A 14,264-nucleotide genomic window follows, 5' to 3' on the forward strand; every position below is an offset into this window, starting at 1 on the left:
TGCGCCGTGTCGCGGCTCTGGGTGGAGTCGCGATAGGGGCGGGGCGGGCAGGTGGCTGCGCGTGCGCGGGGGGGGAAGGGGGTGGGGCGCGTGGGTCGCGCCGCGGTACCGGTGGCAGCTGTCCCCGCCCCCGCCGGTAGGTGCGCGCGCTGCCCGGAGGGCGCCTGGGGGTGAGAGGAACCGGTTCGAGCCGGCCCGAGTAGGTCCGAGCCGCGCGGACAGGGCAGGGCAGGGCAGGGCAGGGTCGGGTCGCCGCCATCGCCGCTCCTGAGGGGAGGCGGGAGACCGGGGCGGCGCTGGCCGAGAGGGCGCGACCGACCCGGCTCCGTGGTGTCGCGTTGTCCCGGTGCGGCCCGGCTCCCCCTCCCCGCTGCTTCCACCCGCCATTTGACACCTTCCGGGCGTGGAAACGGTGAGGCGGGAACCTTTGCAGGGTCGTGATCTGTGGGGTGTTGGCGAGAAGGTTGAAGTTGAATGGTTTACGTTGGGATCTTTTATTTTTTTTTTTTAAATTTATTTTTTTCTCTGCATAAAAGCTCAGCGAAACGTCAAATGGACGTTGCCCTGTGTTAACAGTTTTGACATATGGTCGTTTTCAGTCTCGACCCCCCTCGAGGTCTTTGACAGCTGCAAACTGCCAGGGACTTGTTCGGTGACTGAGTTTTGACCATAGGCCGTGTTGTTGCAAACGTGGTGTCTGTACCAGTAACAAAGTTTGGTTTTCGCTAGCATTCCTGTCACAGAATCATAGAATGGGTAGAGTTGGAAGGGACCTTAAAAGATCATCGAGTTCCAGCCCCCCTGCCGTGGGCAGGGACCGGCAAGGCTTGTTAAAACTGTCGCTGCTGATGCGGGGGAAGGTGCTGTCAGCAGTCCAAGGGACGGGTCGGGGTGTATTGTCAAAACTTACCATTTCATTGGAGGTAGGGGTGTGAGCTCTGCTTCCAAAAAAAACCAAACCAAACCCCACCCTTTTGGCATGGGGTTTCTACCTAAAGTTGGATGGCTTGCTGTTCTAACTAGTCTGGTAAACTCTTACTAGCCATAAAGTCTAATTTGGGCTGGTTTTGCAGTAGAGTTTTGCCGATTGAACAAAAAGTGATTTCGGAGAAGCAGGTTGCGTTCGATGGTTGCCAGCTTCTGTGTCTGGGTACTTTATGTGGGTGCCAAATTGGATTACACTGGAATAGGCTGAACTGAGTAGCTGAATAAAGGAACTGCCTGCAACTAAGCTCATTTCAAACAATACCGATGTCATAGATCCATAAAGCAGTCCAGATGTTGCATCCAGCAGCGGAATAGTGCATACCAAGTGACTGTAGTGTTACTTGACGTGGGAGGCAGGCGACTGTGCTTGGCATGGTTTGTACTCCCTTAGTTCACACATAATGCTTGAAGCGATTCTTAACATTCAAGAAATAAAATCACTAAGTTATTATCTGGTTGTTTGGGTTTTTGTTTGTTTGTTTGTTTTTGTTTTTTAATCCTGAACATAACTTATTTACATCTGGAAGTTTAATACAAAAATCTCTTTCTGGCCCTATAGTGAATACATAACATACAGAGCTAGAGTGCATTACTATTGCAGTACAGCTGTGTAGTGATTCTGAATATTACAACTACTTTTTGTGGATAGTTTTTTTTCTTTTTAATAACTATTGCAAAAAACTCATATTGCACCTACATAGGGTGATTCCCTTATACTTTACAAGGATTGGGAAAAAATTGTACAGTAGTATATGCCAATCTTCGATCTATGCCTTGCAATTACAGCGTGTTCATCATGTCACAGCACTGGGTGCAAACGCAGAGACTTAACTGTTTGCAAACTCATCTCTCCACGTAGAAGCGAGCAAATGCAAAGACATAAATTATTAGAAGTATGCTAATAGTTTGGTAAAGAATGTAGGGTGCAAAAGACAGATTGAGGAACACAGAGCACTATCTAGGCCAAGGCGCATCTGGAAGTGAAGAGTCTTTGGTTTTGTAGTTTGTTCTTACAAAGCTTCAGCTTCTGTGTCATTTTTGAAGCTTGTGAACTGTGTCTCTGGAGTAATTCGATATTATGACGGGGAGTGGCAGGGTCTTTAAAGGAGTTCAAAGGGGTGTGACAACTGTAAACACGGGTTAATCATGAGTAGGTCTTTGGAAGATGATGCAGTTCCCATTGGGTGCTTACCTGCCTTCTACTGCAATTCCAGGCCACCTTTTGCTCTCCACAGTGATAAATGGCTGTTGCATTGGAGAGCATCTGGAGAAAATGCACTGAACAATTGAAGGATTTGGAAACTTATTCTAGAGTGAATTCCTTTAATTGTTCTATTTAGTCTGTCTTGATTAATGTGGGGAAAGACTTCCTCATTAAAATTTTCTTCGCTGGTAAAAGTAGCTAGTGTATAAACTTAAATATTTTAATAAACTTTGCAAGGCAAATGCTGGGGTGCTAGCAGCTAGGCTGAGTCTTTAAAATGTAGTTATTGGAAATTGCTGATTGCCATTTTTGTTATGTGTTACAGTGCCAGGACAAAAAAAAACCCCAAACAACCTGCAGCGTAGTCAACCATCTCTTTGTACTGCATACCTATAGGAACTAAAAGTAATAATTTCTAAAAAATGCTAGTTTTATATATCTTGCAAATACATATTAAAAATTGTAATTTTTTAGAATTCACAAGTAAGCACTGAGTTGGATATTTACATCAAAAATTTCACTAATTTTCCAAATGGAAGTTCAGTGTTGCTTTTCTTTAATAATTTTTAGTCATGAACAATGAATAAGTAACAATAACAAACTGATACTCGTTTGCCTACCTAAATGAAAAATGACTCTGTAGGGATTTTCTTTGTAAATTTCTGCTGATTTCTGCCCCCTCCTTGCCCCTTTATGGAGATTTTCAGAGTTCTTCCCCCTTTGCCCTAAACACGCACAAATCTTGTGCTGCAATTCATGCTGGTATTCATGCTGGTACGGGTGTTGCTTTCTTTAAGTAAATGAAATACTATGTTGAGAGTCTCTTGCTTAATCTTTGTTGGTGATCCAATTTTCCTAGTGATTTTTTTTTTGAGGGTATTTATGACATGTTTCTCTCTCGCTCTTACTTTACACAAACTACACTCAGTGCAATTCTGTTGTAGGAGTTCTTCTCAAATCACTTACTTGGTTTGCCATCCCTTCAGAAGAGAATTGGATGCCACTCTTCCAGCCTTGCTGTTGCACAAGTCTGTGAGTTTTTGGTGTATTTAAGTCAGTCTTGCTTTTTTTTTTTTTTTCAGAAAGACAATGTAAGAAATCAAAGGCATCTTGGGAGGTTGGGAAAATGCGTATTTTGTTAAAATTTTGATTACAAGAAGGTAATTTAGTTAATCTTCCTTATTTGTAAATGTGTACTTAAAAATAAGTCTCCTAGAGGAAAAACTAATTGGTTTTGAATTCCTATCAACAATATTATTTGCAAATAGTATTGTAATGTTAGGCTTGGATGCCTCTGTTTACCCTGAGGACATGGACTGTGGAAGTTGGATTTGTCAGTGGAAGAGAGCTGGAGCTATGCAGGAGAGGGGAATGAGTCTTATTCTGAAGAATACTTGCCTGGCAGTGGTGGATTTATGTTTGAATTCTTGTTGTTCTGAATTTCATATCCTTTAGTTGGTTTTCCTAAGTGTTTGCTGAAGGACTAATTAGCGGTTTTTTTTTTTTTTTCTTTTTGAAGCAGTTAAGTGGATTGTCAAGTTGGCTTGGAAAAAAAAAAAAAAGCAACCCAGCGGATGAAGATGTTTCACATTGTTCAGTACCGGCCTTTAGGACTAATAGCCCAAAACTGTCTTTCTAGCATGTGTTTAAAACTGATGCTTTCAAGACCTATTGCATTTTCACAGATATGGAAGTCATGGTTCTCAAGCCATTCTCTTGTTGGAAACAAAAATATTATCCTGATGGGACCTCCGGGTGCTGGGAAAACAACAATTGGGAGAATAGTAGGTCAGAAACTAGATTGCCCTGTCATAGACATAGATGACGATGTCCTTGAAAAAACCTGGAACATGACCGTGTCGGAAAAACTGCAGGATGTTGGTAATGAGCAATTTTTAGAAGAGGAAGGAAAAGCCCTGTTGGAGTTTTCAGCATCTGGAAGTGTCATTTCCCTTACTGGGTCCAATCCAATGCATGCTGCTGGCATGCAGCATATGAAGAAAAATGGAATAGTTGTGTATCTGGATGTGCCCACAGCAGTCATTATGAGCAGGCTGAAATCAATGAAAGTGGATCGCATCGTGGGCCAGTCTCCTGGTATTTCTCTCAAGGACATACTTCAGTTCAGGAAGCAGTTCTACAAAAGGTGGTATGACATCCGTGTTCTTTATGGAGGGGATGTTGCACCAGAGGTTGTAGCTGAAAAAGTACTTGATGCAGTGAAGAGATACCAAAACTCAGAACTGGAAACTTTCATTTCAACTAGGTCTAGTAGGTCTGGAAGGAGTATGGAAAAAGACTCTCACAAATATTTCAGTGATGTTGTTACTGAGGGTTTAGCCCCTGATGGAGGACTCTTTGTTCCTGAGAGAGGACTTCCAAAGTTCACTGCTGGAGAATGGCAAAGCCTAACAGAAGCAACTTATATTGAAAGAGCCCAGGTGATACTAGAAAGATGCATCCATCCTGCTGATATTCCTGCTTCTAAGCTGGCAGAAATTATTGGAACTGCTTATGGAGAAAATTTTACTTGTTCTAAAATCGCCCCCGTTAGGCATCTGGCAGGCAATCAGTTTCTCCTTGAGTTATTTCATGGACCAACAGCATCATTTAAAGATTTTGCATTACAGATAGTGCCACATATGTTTGCATACTGCATTCCCAGAAGCTGCAATTATTTGGTTCTGGTAGCTACTTCTGGTGACACAGGGAGTGCTGTCCTAGATGGCTTTAGTCGTCTCCATGAGACTGACAAACAGAGAATTGCTGTGATGAATTTTTTTCCTGAGGATGGAGTAAGCCCGATTCAAAAATCACAGATGATTGGCTGTCAGAAAGAAAATGCCTGGTCAGTAGGTGTCAAATCTGATTTTGATTTTTGCCAGACAGCTATAAAGCAAATCTTTACTAATTCTGATTACACTGGCTTTCTTACAGTAGAATATGGAACAGCCTTAGCTGCAGCAAACTCCATAAACTGGTCACGATTGCTTCCTCAGATAGTCTATCATGCCTCTGCATACCTTGATGTTGTTCATCAAGGTATTATTCCTTTTGGAAGCCCTGTAGATGTTTGCATTCCTACAGGAAACTTTGGCAACATATTAGCTGCTTTGTATGCCAAAATGATGGGAATTCCTATTAGAAAATGTATTTGTGCTTCCAATGAAAACAATGTTTTGACTGACTTCATAAGAACAGGTGTTTATGATTTGAGAGGAAGAAAATTAATTCCCACTTTTTCACCAGCAGTAGATATTTTGAAGTCCTCCAATCTTGAGCGATACTTGCACCTGATTGCTAATGAGGATGGACAACTGGTGACACAATTGTATAACCAGCTGGAAAATCAGGGCCACTTCCAGCTGCAGAAAGATCTACTTGAAAAGCTTCAGCAGGACTTGGTGGCTGGATGGTGCTCTGAGGAGGACTGTCTAGCTGCCATTCACTCTGTGTACAGCACTACAGGATATATTTTGGATACACACACAGCTGTTGCTAAAGTAGTTGCTGACCGATTACAAGATAGAACTTGCCCAATTATTATTTCATCTACAGCTCATTATTCTAAGTTTGCACCTGCTATCTTGAGGGCCTTGAGGATTGCAGAAATAAAACAGAATCCATTAAGTCAGCTTCACTTGCTGAGTTCTTACAGCCCTCTGCCTCCAGTCCACTGGGGCCTATTAGAGACCCTGAAAAAGAAAGGGAATGATGATCACGAGGTCTGCGCTGCTGATATGAGTATGCTGATGTCCCGTATAGAAACCTTAATTCAAAGTCATTTTATGAAAGTTTTCTGAGCAACTGATCAGAGGTCCACTGTGGCAGTTGCGATGCCTTCTTAACAGGCTGCATGTCTTAGGAAAGTCATGATTCATCCGGCCTGTGTCCAGTCCACAGCATAACATCTGCAGTTTTATACTCAATTAGCAAGCTTTCAACAGAATTTGTAAGTAACGCCTGTGAGATTTCTAGTAGTGGTGAAAGGTTGTGAATTGAGAGTATAAAAGACTGCAATACTTTTTTGCAGGTCATACATAGTAGAGATGGCAGTAGTGCCATCTTTCCTTGGCAGTGCTGTCTCCTTCACAAGCCTGAAGCATTCTCCGTGGAAGGAGGAAGATAATGAAGTCTGACCTTTCTGAAACTATTAGCTCTTGTTTTGTTGCAAGAATGATGTGATCATTTGGTCAGTGGGTGATTAGTTAAAGTTTAACTCTCTTCACTTAGGGCACTGAAACATAATAAGATATTGTAATGATGTTAGTATATTACTAATGAGGGTTGATTTCACTACAAAGATTCAAGTATACTTGTATTGTTAAGCCTTGAACCATTCACTTTAGTGGTATGTTATCTTCTTGTATGATGTCTTTTAGGTATTGTGAGGCCAGCATTTTTGTACAAAAAATCTGGTTATTTTGTTTTTCAGACTTCTTTTTTCTCCTAAATATTTTTCTGTATAAAATAGAATCCTTAATTTGGTATTTTTAATAATTTTTGAAATGTAGCTCTTCCTCCAATGTGTTGTAGTCTCTTTCCTAGATCTTTTCTATTTAAACTTTCAACTTTGGAATCCTTTTTTAATGCTATAGAAGAATATGCTAGTAGTAGCAGCAGTCTCCTTAAACACAAACCAGACCACCATTTATTTACATTAACTTCTTGCATTCGAAGTTTTTAGAATATAAGGTTTATCTTAGAGGTCATATAGCTTTCTCGTTCTAATTACTTCTGTTTTCATGATTTTCTGAAATTCATTTCCTTGACATTCTATTCTGTTCCTACTTTGCATGAATTAGTATAAGAAAAAAGCTTCCCAAAGTGCTTGGCATCTCATCAAGGAAAGTGAAAGATGAATTCCAGTGTCTGGAAAGTGTGATAGCATCAGAGGTATTCATTATTTAACCTAAAATAGATCTGTGTTAGCAATATGGTTTTGCTAATGACAGGCTCTTTATTGGTTTTTTGCATCAGAAAAAAATAGAGCAGGCTGCCCTAGGACATCATGTGGTTATGGACAAACTTATTCAGCTAATTGTAGGTTATATTTGGCAAGGGAGTAAAATGTAACTATTTCACACTAAGAGAAATAGCATGTAGTTACAGGTAAAGAGCTAAGAGTCATCAGATGTGAGGACCTATAGCTATGGGAGGTTGTGGTTCCCACCAAGATTCAAATAGGGAAGGTGTTGGCAAGAGAGGCGGTAATTGGTAACACTTTCTCCCTCTTTGAGAGGCAATGTCTCCCAGAAGGACTCATTCAGAGCTCTGAACTGTTGCCACATCCCCCAGGTTCCTCTGTGTATCTGCTTCTACATTTTGCCACAGTACAGGTGAAGAAGACACCATGTAGCAAACTATTTTAAAAAATTGTCTTTTCTTCCACTGTAAGGTAAAAGGCCCAAGCACAATGTGCATTTGCCACAGTGTATACATTATACAATAGAATTAAACATAGCTGATAACAAAGGTGCAACACAATAGCTTTCTAGATTCTGCCATTCTTTGATGCCTTTTTAGGACCTTTCTACTTCTTTTCTCTGCTCAATCCTCATTCACTATTTCTGCAGTAACTTTGGAAAATAACTTTTTATTTTCACAACATCATAGAACAGCCCAGGTTGGAAGGGACATCAAAACATCATCTTGTCCAACATTTTGTGTGAAAGGGAGCCTAGATAAGATTATCTAGTACCCTGCCCAGTCACGCCTTAAAAACCTCCAGTGATGGGGACTCTACCACATCCCTGGGGAGGTTATTCCAGTGGCTGAGTGTTCTCACTGAGAAAAATTTCTTTCTTATGTCCAGATGAAACTTCTTCTGGTCCAACTTGTACCCATTTACCCTTGTGGTCTCCATGTGCACCTTGTGAAGAGAGAGCCTGTGTCCTCTTTCTAGGTACCCTTTAAGTACTGGAAAACCATGATGAGGTACCTTCTGAGCCTCCTCCAGGGTGAAAAGACCTAACTCAGTCTCTCCTCATAGGGCAGAGGAATTTTTATCATTTTCCACACACAACTTGAGAAAGACCGTGAATATGTAATTTTAAAAAATAATCCAAGTTCTGTAAGAAAAAGTGGCATAAGGATATTGCCGAAAGAGAAGCATTACTTGTGTAGGTGGTAAGTGCACATCCACCTTGTATTTCTGTATGTTTCAGTCTGATTCTCATAGTAGTTCCAAGTGGAAAAGAATATGCTTTCTCTGGATGTGCTCAGTACAAAACCAGAATTCTAAATCTTAAACAAACAAACAAACAAGCAAACAAAAATGCAACCAACCAACCAACTTCATAGAAACCCAGCTGCCTGGATTGAATTACTGGAATGGGAATTGGTTTCATAAGGACTCTGTGGAAATCCTGCAGTACCTGGTTCTGTGGGGCTTAATGCCATTTGACATCTTAGGGCAATTTGTCACACGCTGTTACTTTATATAAATGTCTACAAAGACGAGCTTGTTTTCATACAAAGTACCTAAAAGAAAAGCTGAGATTCTAAACAAGATTAGGCTAGAAGCCAGCATCCTCCCTTGAGTTAGCCAATTATTAGATAAAACAGTCAGAACTAAACTAACAGAGAATTTATTTTGACATTACTCAATCTGTATTTCAAAGTTCATGGCAGTAACTCAGGCTTGGTTTGAGGGAGGAACTATTAGTAAAATTTCTAGTTGCTATTTTCAGTTGGTATGAATTGAGTAAGTAAAAAAATGGCCAGTTATACCTATGGGCTTTCAGTGTGGGCTTAAGGTGTATAACGGCAGTGGTTAAAGAGCATGTATGGTGTTAGTACATTTCTCAGAATATCTAAAGCTTTTATAATACAGTATTTACTATTTTTTTAAAAATAATTCAGTTTTGGACTTTCTTATAATAACTTCAGTGAACTCTTTGTGCACCACATCTGCTTGTGGATTCTAGTAATGGGCACTATAAAATGCCTGCAGTAGTGTCGTGATCCTGGATGTACACGGTGTTTGTGACCAAGTGCAGATGCTGTGTTGTGGTAGCTGTAACGCATAATCTTCTGGCTTGCCTTGTCCTTCTGGGCCTGGAGGAGTGGAAGACAAAAAATTTCTAGCGTACTCGCTGTAGCTGGCTATGGGGGAATAGGATAGTGAGGGAAACAGTCCTTCCGACTTCCCAGCCCAGCTCTTCTAAATGTCAGACAGCAAAATACTGTGGTTCAGCAAACATTGCGCTACTGGTATTGCACTTATTTTTTCCCCACTATCAGTATTATGAAAGATTCAAAGGGCATTAATGATCACGAGTGGACATAAGTGCCGCTTTTCTGTCTTTTGCAGACGTTGTGCACTCTGAATGTTGTCATGTATTTCCTATTAACTTATTAAAGCAAAAACAGTGTGCTAATGATGCACAAAAGCAAATCTACATTGTGACGGTTAGCAGGATTCTTTAAGCCATTTAAGCTTGGTGTATACAGAATTTGCTCCTATTTATCTAAAGATAGGATGTTGCAGTCTAAATAAATATAAGCCAGGTTTACAGAGAGCGTGAGTATGCATATATACACACATTTCCACCGGCTTTGTTGACCTGGAGTAATAGCATAGCTTTACTTAAGCTATTATTCTTCTGTGTAGGTAAATCTTTGCTGAACACTGATACAGCATGAAAAAACTTAAGGACAAATGTTACAAAGATAAGGACAAATGTACTGTCTATATTTACACTTCTTATTATAGGAATATTTATATGGAAAATACTTTGTTTTGCTTGCAGACTTACCAGCTGCTCGTTACTTGCCTTTAGTCACAGTCCTGCTTCTCAGGGTGACAGAGAGTCATTTGAGGCAAAGGGTGAATAGAGCAGGTAGGGATGACTTCAGAAGATAATTCTGTTTTCTTAGTATCTTATGATTTAGAAAGAATTGCTATTTGTGTTTTTGAGGTGATGGAATATTTTAGCAGATGGAACTCTAAAAGGAAGATTCTTGTTTTTCAAGAGGTCAACTTTGCTCTTCAAGGACATCAAGAACACACATTGTTATTAAGTATACCATGTTTGGCATGCCTGAAATATGCATTAGTGATTTGTATCCACTATATTTTTTCTAAATAAATAATGCTGGATCCATTCTGTAGCACTTTTCTTTGCGAATATGTTCTTATATTCTTATCAATGTGGTATAAAGAAAATGCATTAAAAGAATTGATTTCAGAATTTGATATTCTTAAATTTTGAAAGGCGTGTTCTGTCTTGTGTTTACTTGAAAGTTAGGTATATAGTAAATGATATAGTAATTCACTTTCCTGAGTTTGACAGATGTTAGCGGGTTAATTTGCATCATCCTGGAAGGAAAGTATATACTAAAAAGTAAACCCACATCAAAAATAGGAAATGTCTAAAGACTGTTTACGTTGCACCACAGACTTGTCTGGTACTGCATGGAAGGTCCATATTCTGAGGAATTAATACAGAAAGGGAAATCTCTGACAGTTTAATCTTATTCACGCTTAATTCAGTGGAGGGATGAGCTGATTGTTAACAGTTGCAGAGCAACTTTGGTTCACTTGGAATATGATTTCAGGATCACGGGCATATAAAATTACTTGAATGGTTGAAACAGCAATGAACGAGTAGTTAATTTCAGGGAGTTAATGTGAACAAGCAGTTAATTCTGAACATATATTAGCAGCTTAAAATATTACTGTATTTTTCCACGGTAGTCATAAATGTGCTCAGCATGCTTATCAGAACTGGAAAGCTGTTGCTTCAACAGTTTTTCAGAATGCGGTAATCTAAAAGGCATCAATCTCAGTCTTGCTCTCTGAATTAGGTAAAACTTTTGAAGGTCTCCCAGCGTGGAGGAAGATCTCAGCTGTCTGTGCCTTTTACTTGAGAAGACTTCATTCCCTGGTACCCGTTCAAGATGTAAATCTGTAAGGACGGCTGTGACTGAACAGATTTGTTAGGTGAGTTGACACAGGATTTGGCTCTTAACCATGAGTTTGTTAAGAACACAGAAGGAAACAATAATGACTACTCAAACCTACGGAAGCCACAAAACTTAAATACTCTGTGTCTCACTGTGGCTAAAGTAGACCTGTGTCTCTGGGACCAGAGGGAGGACATACTTACCAAATGGAACAATTTGCTGTAGGAAGTGCTGACATTGAACGGTGCCTGGAGATGTGGTGCATGCTCAACTGAAAATGGATTTTCAACATGCCTTGTGGCCAAAAGGACAGGTGAGATCCTCAGGTTTAGGAATGGAAATACTTTCAGGGAAGTAATATTGCTGTCTTGCTGTCTAGAATTGACTTTGGTGTAAAATGCTCTTTTAGGAGAACGTTATGCCCAACTCCAATAGTGACAATTTCCAGTAATGCTGGAAACAGAAAGGAGTCCTGAGAGCAAGAAAAGGATTAAAGAGAAGCACTGGCATGAGGGTCTCAATAAGCGGAATCTACTTAGTTTAGCAAAAGGAGAGTTAGCCTAGCAGAACCACCTTTGGAGCAAAAATTTTATAATAAAATAAAGGTCTGTTCCATCCAGCAGAGAAAGAATGATCCAGCAATTTTAAGTAGAAGTTGGACACGTGACAAGAAGAGATAAAGGCATGTAACAGAATGGGAAAGGTTTCCCTAGTCTGGAGGTGTTAGATGATTTCCTGAAAATATGTGATTTGATAGAAAGAGGACTAATTCAGGCCAAGTCAGATCCATGCTATGCAAGAGGTCACACTAAATGATCGCAGCAGTCCTTTTTGGCTGCCCCAGGAGTAACCTGCAGACTAACCAAAGGACAAGCAGTATTTCGCAGAGGTTTGAGCGCTAGAGATTGTGAACTCATTTCAGTTCTGCTATCGTGTTATCAGTACACAGAAAAAGTTGTGCGCCAAATAGGCTACTGGATATGTTTAGCCTTGTTCTTTCTGTCTCTAGAGAATTGCAAATGGACTACTGATGCACACCCTGACTTGACTCATGGCTATTAGGATATGGCTCATTAGTTTTCAATTTCATTACACAATATGTGTTGTGATGGTTTGGGCAATATATACTTTCATTATGAAAATGAAGTGAACACACATAGTAAGAAAGTGCCTATGCAAATGTCAGCTATATTGAATTTAGCTAATTATTATTCATCTTTCTAAGCTAAGTTACAGATCTTTTAAAGTTTTTTAGATGCTTTTGGACCCCTTCTTTCCATTCTTGTTTACCTGTCATTTCTCTCTGCTTTCATGAGCAAGCTGTGATCCAAAGGCCATTGTCAATTCATTTTTAGCTCACAATAACATCTATATAAGACAAATTGAAAAATACAATGTTTCTTTTTTATAGTCAGACTTGACCTTTTATATACCAACCAAAGATGCTCCATAAAGTTTAGAGAAGGTAAAGTGCACTCATAGGGTTCTGCTCTAGAAACTTATTTTGAGAAAAGTGTGTCTATTTTCTATACATTTTAGACTAATTCACTAAATTATATCTAAATAGACCAGGCATTTAGTGGACTTTTTTACTAAGTACATGTGGCAATCTGGTTCTGTTTAAAATGCTAATAAATGCATCCCATCTCCTAATGAAACTAGTGCTCACTGCATAATTAATTAGCGTTGTATACAGATGAGGACAGGAAAGCCGTATTCACAGCTGTTTTCATCCAGAATGGTTAATAAAAGAGTACTATACAGTTCTGAAAGATCATACACAAGTACCTCATTTCTGCAAAAAACATATTTTGCAAGTAAAAATTAAGTTAAAATTACCTCGAATCGTTGTTATATACAGCTTTTAACCACAAGATGGCATTCCTAACAGAAGTTTGCTAGACATGATAATTTCTTGCAGCTTTTGAAGGGCTCTAAATGAAAGACTATCATAAGAATTTGTAATATTATATGAGCTTTTTATCTTTTAATTTTTATAAAGTGTAATTAACAGAAATTTAAGTAAGCAACCTTAATGATAATTAGGTTAATACTCATTGGTATGTGGAGTACCTAGAAATATGTGATGGTTCTAGGCCAGAGAAACACCACATTAATTCATGGCATTATATGCTGCTAGAGACTTTTAAACTGTAAGTCTTGAATCAATTTTGCTTTAGTATAAGAATCTAAAATAAAATAAAAAACCTCATTTCTTTAATATTTAGATCAAGAGCACAAATAATACCATGGTCTTATATGCAAAACCCAAATGTTTGGGGTTTTGAATACGATGTAGCATATGGGGCTTGTAGTGAGTTTTGGGATAAAGAGTAGATAATAGTATTTGCAGGAAAAAACCAGTATAAATGATATGTCTTGCTGTGCAGGGGGCGATTTTTTCATAGCTTAATGTTAAAATGACCAAGCAACATATTTTCAGATGCCTGTCATCCAGGTTGATAACAGCCCACAGGCAGCCACTTTCTTTCAGGCTTTATACCTTTTTCATGTTCTTGTAATCTCTGTATGCTAAATTGTTCTTCTTCTTCCTTAAATACAAGCATGAAGGGAGCATAATACAACCTACTAAACCAATACAAGTGCAGCACATTTTATGTAACATAGACACATGCATATTATACGTGCTTTTTTTCCCCCATGGTTAAGGTCCTGATCTTACTTGGCTTATTTTTGCTGACTCTGTAAGATCAGACTTGAGCTAAGTAATCATTTGTATTTCTTTCCTAGCTAGTGCCCTAGTTGCCTTTTGGTTTGGAAACAAGACATTACCTTAAGTTTATGCTTAAACTGGAATCCAATATAAGTTGTGGATTTTTTTTCAAGTCTATTTCAAGTCCATAAAAAGAATTATGATATACTATGATATACTATTATATGCTAATTTTTTTTTTTTTTTATTGTTTTGTGGTAGCAAAACTTCCATGGCATCATTTCTAATGCATGTGTACGTCTCCTGCTAATCCTTCTGCTCTGTGTGCCGCCCACCGCCGATGCTTCAGTCCCCTGGTTTGGGTTCCTACCATTTAACACAGCGGAGAGGACAGAGTAGTGGCTGCATCTGCCGCTGACACTAGTGCCAGTCTTTGCCAAGTGAGCAGGTACTACTTTGACATTAAGCAGATGTTCTTTTTCCTAACAT

At 39.4% G+C, this 14,264-nt stretch overlaps 1 protein-coding gene across 2 annotated transcripts; it reads left to right on the forward strand.

The window, feature by feature from the left end:
* Window positions 1–109: 109 nt before the first annotated feature.
* On the forward strand, window positions 110–5,994 carry THNSL1 (threonine synthase like 1). 2 transcript variants are annotated; one of them, XM_074157590.1, is made up of 3 exons: window positions 898–929; window positions 3,136–3,223; window positions 3,711–5,994. In XM_074157590.1, exon 3 carries the CDS (start codon window positions 3,766–3,768, stop codon window positions 5,992–5,994), a length of 2,229 nt encoding a protein of 742 aa, XP_074013691.1. In that variant the 5' UTR covers window positions 898–929; window positions 3,136–3,223; window positions 3,711–3,765. The 2 variants fall into 2 exon arrangements, with proteins under 2 accessions (XP_074013692.1, XP_074013691.1); XM_074157591.1 differs by lacking the exons at window positions 898–929; window positions 3,136–3,223 and adding an exon at window positions 110–136 and having other exon boundaries at window positions 3,714–5,994.
* Window positions 5,995–14,264: the final 8,270 nt, after the last annotated feature.

This window comes from Numenius arquata, chromosome 12 (genome assembly GCF_964106895.1).
Source record: "Numenius arquata chromosome 12, bNumArq3.hap1.1, whole genome shotgun sequence".
Taxonomy (NCBI): domain Eukaryota; kingdom Metazoa; phylum Chordata; class Aves; order Charadriiformes; family Scolopacidae; genus Numenius; species Numenius arquata.

Bases quoted from the DNA above. Each gene is read 5' to 3' on its own strand.
- THNSL1 (XM_074157591.1), top strand. From the start codon at position 3,766: ATGAAGATGTTTCACATTGTTCAGTACCGGCCTTTAGGACTAATAGCC.